This window comes from Suncus etruscus, chromosome X (genome assembly GCF_024139225.1).
Source record: "Suncus etruscus isolate mSunEtr1 chromosome X, mSunEtr1.pri.cur, whole genome shotgun sequence".
Classification (NCBI taxonomy): domain Eukaryota; kingdom Metazoa; phylum Chordata; class Mammalia; order Eulipotyphla; family Soricidae; genus Suncus; species Suncus etruscus.
Genome location: NC_064868.1, coordinates 71,365,499 through 71,370,487, shown reverse-complemented (window position 1 = coordinate 71,370,487; position 4,989 = coordinate 71,365,499). Strand labels below are relative to the sequence as shown.

The 4,989-nt window shown below is 32.1% G+C and overlaps 1 protein-coding gene across 1 annotated transcript; it reads left to right on the top strand.

Annotated features, from left to right (window-relative positions):
• The first annotated feature begins 527 nt into the window (after nt 1–527).
• ZMAT1 (zinc finger matrin-type 1) lies at nt 528–3,703 on the top strand. The gene is made up of 2 exons (XM_049766610.1): nt 528–619; nt 1,952–3,703. The coding sequence occupies exons 1-2, from the start codon at nt 528–530 to the stop codon at nt 3,300–3,302; spliced, it is 1,443 nt and encodes a 480-aa protein (XP_049622567.1). The 3' UTR covers nt 3,303–3,703.
• The last annotated feature ends 1,286 nt before the right edge of the window (nt 3,704–4,989 follow it).

Here is a 4,989-nt window from a genome sequence, read left to right as displayed (position 1 = left end):
AAAAAGAATTAGAGGCATAAAAAATAAGTGGCAAAGTTAAGTGGCAAAGGTTAAGTGCAAAGTTTAGATAAACATGCTACATTTGAGGTTCCTGCTACACTTCCATGAGCAACAATAAACAAATAATTTCTTTGATTTTAAACTAATACTAAAAATGCCTCTCTGGATAGAAGACAATGGGTCTGGTGGGGCATTGGTGGAGGGAAGTGGACACTGGTGAAGGAATTGGTATTTAAATTTTCTATGCCTGACCTGAAACCCAATTATCATTAACTTTGAAATTTCAAGGAGACTGAATTTATAAAATAGGTCAAGGGTGGAGAAATAACAACAGTGCTTAAATAATCAGATTACTCACTATCTCTGTAACTGTGACCAAGTCATGTTGACCTCTTGGAGATTTGTCTTTCAATTAGGAAAGTGACAAAGTAGATAAGACAAATTGGATAAACACTGCTTGTCCAGCTATGTATGATAAGTATACCCATATTTATATTTTTATTTAAACTGTTTTTTCAGCATTAATTATGAGAAACTACGTTTGTCATATTTGTAGTATCACCTTTACATCTTTAGAAACATTCCGATACCATTTTCAAGGAATGGAACATCAGATTAAGTAAGTATTTTTTGCTAAACTGCTACTATGATTCCTAAAAGCAGGGCTTCTATCAAATAGCCTTGCTTATATTTTACAAACTTTCTAGGCATTCACTCCCCTATGACTTAACTCTGGATATAACTGGTGGCCTTGTAACACATATACTGATAGCACCACTTGGAGAGTTCTCTGGTCATATACTAACAGAACTGGTTGCTTGATACCATTACTGACATGGCAGCATCCTCAAGATAACCTTTCAAATTTGAGTATTCCCTGGAAGATTGGCTTAGTTCTAAGGATTAAGTGATCCAGTTGTGATCTTTCCAATGAGGAATAGTTGTTAAAAAAAATAAAGATTTTACTGTTGAGCAAACTTGAATTAGAATACCAGATCCATCTTTCAAACAGAATATATAACTTGGACAACTTTAATATAAAGTAGTTATAATAAACTATATTATTTGTAAAGTCTCTGGTCTGGTAACTTAATAAATGTTAGATCTATTGCATTCTATTTTTTTTGAGCTACACCTGGTGATGCTCAGGGGTTACTCCTGGCTACGTGCTCAGAAATTGCTCCTGGCTAGGGGGACCATATTGGATGCTGGGGATCAAACCAGGTCTGTCTTGGATCTGCTGCCTGCAAGGCAAATGCCCTACCACTATGCTATCACTCAATCCCCTGCATTCTATTATTTGAAGACAATAATTGTGAGGAAAACTGGGTACTAGATAAGTCAGGCAACAAGATAGAGAGGCATTTAACTATTATATATTTGTTTTGTGCTTTTAAAAATAAATGGATGGTATTTCTGTTTGGTATTTTATGCTAATAAAAGTCATTATTCAGAGTTGAGTATTCAGAGTTGAGGAACTAAGGTGATTTACCAAATTTAATCATTTTTGAGATTTTAGAAAATCATGTGATCACAGAATTAATAGTTGTATATAGAAAGAGATATTGTCATAAGGAATTGACTGATCAAACTTCAAAACAATGTGACCTTCCATTCAGACCATTTCCTCACATTAAATATCATAATTTCTTTACCAAACATCCTAACAAATGTTACAATTAAAGTATAACCTCTGTATTGTATATGTTTTCTTTTTCCTCTTTATACTTTTCTTCCAGTTCATCCAAGCCTGAAAATTTTATGTGCATGTAACAAGTAATGTTGTGCCGAGGAAGTATCTGACTATCCCTTCTGTTGATTTTAAGCACAAAAATAATGATTACTGGGTTATTTTGAAGTATCATAACTTTTATTAATCCTTTTTAAAGCAAAGAAAATATTTAGAATAAAACAACCTATTTACTATAACTTTCTGCTTTGTTCTATACAGAGAATCTATTGCTATCAATCTAGTTAAGAATTGCAAGAAGATGCAAAACAATTACCAGGATAACCGTTCAAATTACATCAAAATGCAGGAAGCCAGAAGACTAAAGCGCAGGATTTTTAGAAGCATGGAAGAAAATTCTTTGGAAACCCATAGATACAGAGAAGGGGTTGATTTCAGATCCAGATATAGAATGTATGGACAAAGTTTTCCATCTCAGGCTTTTCACACGTATACAAGACCATACACTACTTCACAAATAGTGGAAAACAAATCATCTAATTACTTACCAGAAAATTCAAAGAAGAAATATGACTCTTTTCAAGATGAACTTGAAGATTACATCAAAGTGCAGAAAGCCAGAGGACTAGATCCAAATATTTGCTTCAGAAAGAAAGAAGAGAACTCTGTAGAAACGCAAAGTTATGGAGAAATTGATTCCAGTCAAAGACAAAAAATTGAACGAAGATCTTCATTTGGTACTTCTCAAACTCACCCACAACCATACAATATTTTACCAGTGGAAAGCCAGTTACCATACTGGCAACCAACTCATTTAAAAAAGTCATCTGACTCTTTCCAAGATGAACACAAAGACTATATCCAAGTGCAGAAAGCCAGAGAACTAGAGCCAAAGACTTGTTTCGAAAGGATAAATGAAAGCACAATTGCAACCCATAATAAAAGAGAAATTTATTCTAGATATAATACTCAAAGGGTTGAGCAAATGCTCCCTTTTGAGACTTCACAGTCATTTCCAGGATCATGCAATAGTTCAGAAAAAGTGGAGAAGCAATTACCTCCTCAGTGCTTACTAGCTCATGACCCAAGACATAGAAGACTAGACCACTTGAGTTACCATCAACCTACCAGAAACCATTTCTCAGAAAGAATGGTACCTCTTAGCCTTTGTCAGCCAGGAAACAACTCTGGCTCCTACATTGTAGAAAATGAAGTTTACAAGAATATGTCCTCAGAAATAAGTTCCAGTGATTATCAAGCAGGCCATGAACAGAAATATCAGAAGAGAAAATATGAGGAAGAAGTTAAAGAATGGTCAGAGAAGGAACAATCCAAGTATAAAAGAAAAAAGAGTAATAATGGTAACAATATGGTTCAGCACCAAATCAAGAGCATCGAAAAAATTAAAAAGGAGGGAGATAAAATCCATTCAGGAAAATCTAAGCATCGAAAAAAGAAAAGAAAACACAGTGTACCCTCTGAAAAAGAGGAAGGTAAGCACAGGAAAGAGAAAAAGAAATCCATTGAGAAAAAGACAGAAGAGGAGATGCTTTGGGATGTATCTATTCTTGGATTAACTTTAGATTCAAAAGATGAAGAAATGAAGAAATAAAATATGGAATCAGACAAAACCAGGAACATCAATGAAAAAAAGAAAAGTTATTTTAGTGAAGACTGGGTGGTGTAAAAATTGAAATTAAATTGAAAGAAGAAACAAACAACCCTAAATGTACCTTCTAAGAAACCTAAATTAACACATCAAAAACATGAGAAAAGGATACCTGTTGAGGAAAAGTATAACTGTGATAGGTTGAGTTTGTTGAAGAAATAACACACAGAAACATGAGAAAAGAATATCTGTTGGAGAAAAGCATTATTCAGATAAATCTGCGATCGATTAATAAATTTAAACAAAATCACGAGCTTCTTATGGAGAGAGAGCAAGGTACACCACTTGAAATTTCAGGAAAATTTTTTGGTGAAAATTGAAAGTGTACTGAATGAAGAAGCAAATATGACTTAGCCTTATCTCTGAGAAAAAATAAAAAAGTAAAGAAAAAAGAGAACATACGAACATAAAATTTTTGTTTCCATCAAAATTTTGAAGACTTTAATTTCTTCTATTTCATGTTACTTGAATTTTACTAAGTGGACACTTTAATAACTTCTAAGTCAAATGAATTAAAAGTTTTCGATATTTTTCTCATTACTCTTCTTCATTTTCTTTTTAACAATGAAAAAATACATTTTCTATAGATGATGTAATTTCTCATAATTGTATTCATAAAATTGCTTTGGTAATGAACTACTTTCCTGTTACATGATTTGATTTAAATTTAATGTTTAGCATTTATTACAAAAGCTATTTTTATTTGGATTTGTTTAGTTTTATAGGTATTGTTCTTTTTGTATTCTGTTGTATTTTTGTGGGGGGTGTTCTATGTTTTTCCCAAGAAAATGTGAAAGAAAAATTGCCTTTGTTGTTGTTAAATCTAATTTTCAGTATATTTTTGTATTTCCTGCTTCTGTAGATGTGAAATTAAACATTCTATACGCTTAGAGGATATATAGTTTTGGAAAAGTTTTCAAGTGCTGATACCAAATCATTCTATATTCTGGAAATGTAAATATTATATTAAAGTGTTTTAATTTCTTCATTTTGTCTACATAAATCATTTTTATCAAATGAGAACTTAAATTGGAAATGGAAAGAGAGAGATGATAGTTGGCAAATTAGGAGAGATCACACTTAAAGCTCTATTAATTTCATTTCTTCAGCATCTTTATTAATTATTTTTTACTCTGGTGTTCTATTATTTACACTAAGTACCTCAAGTCACCACTTAGGAATAAACAAGGTATTGTAGAGAGTATAATAATCTGGGAATACAAATACTAGTATTCTCAATTGTACCATCAAATTGCTGTGTGACCTTATGTGTCTGCATACCATCAGAATACAACATTGAATAATCAGGAACAGAAAATGTAGGTCATAGTACACTCTTGATGTGTTAATGCCATCAATCAATCAATCAATCAATCAGTGTAAATGGTTATGTATCTGCAATTAGACAAGGCATTTATTAGTGATTTTCTTTGTAATTTGAATAAAATTAAAATTATGAGCTGAAGTACATTTTAATTGACTGTTGAATCAGTAATCTAAAATGAAATTAAATGATTCTCTAACTTCTTCCATGAGACTTTTGGTATAAGAGCATTAGATTTTACAATATCACTTCTCCTCTTGTTTAAACACATTTGTCTGGAAAAAAAAAGTGAAAGCAGAGGGAACA

What these genes read in the sequence shown, in the direction of transcription:
- ZMAT1 (XM_049766610.1), top strand. Translation starts at nt 528, where the DNA reads ATGAGAAACTACGTTTGTCATATTTGTAGTATCACCTTTACATCTTTA. An exon ending in GGAATGGAACATCAGATTAA is followed by an intron (nt 620 to 1,951) that starts GTAAGTATTTTT and finishes TGTTCTATACAG; the next exon opens with AGAATCTATTGCTATCAATC.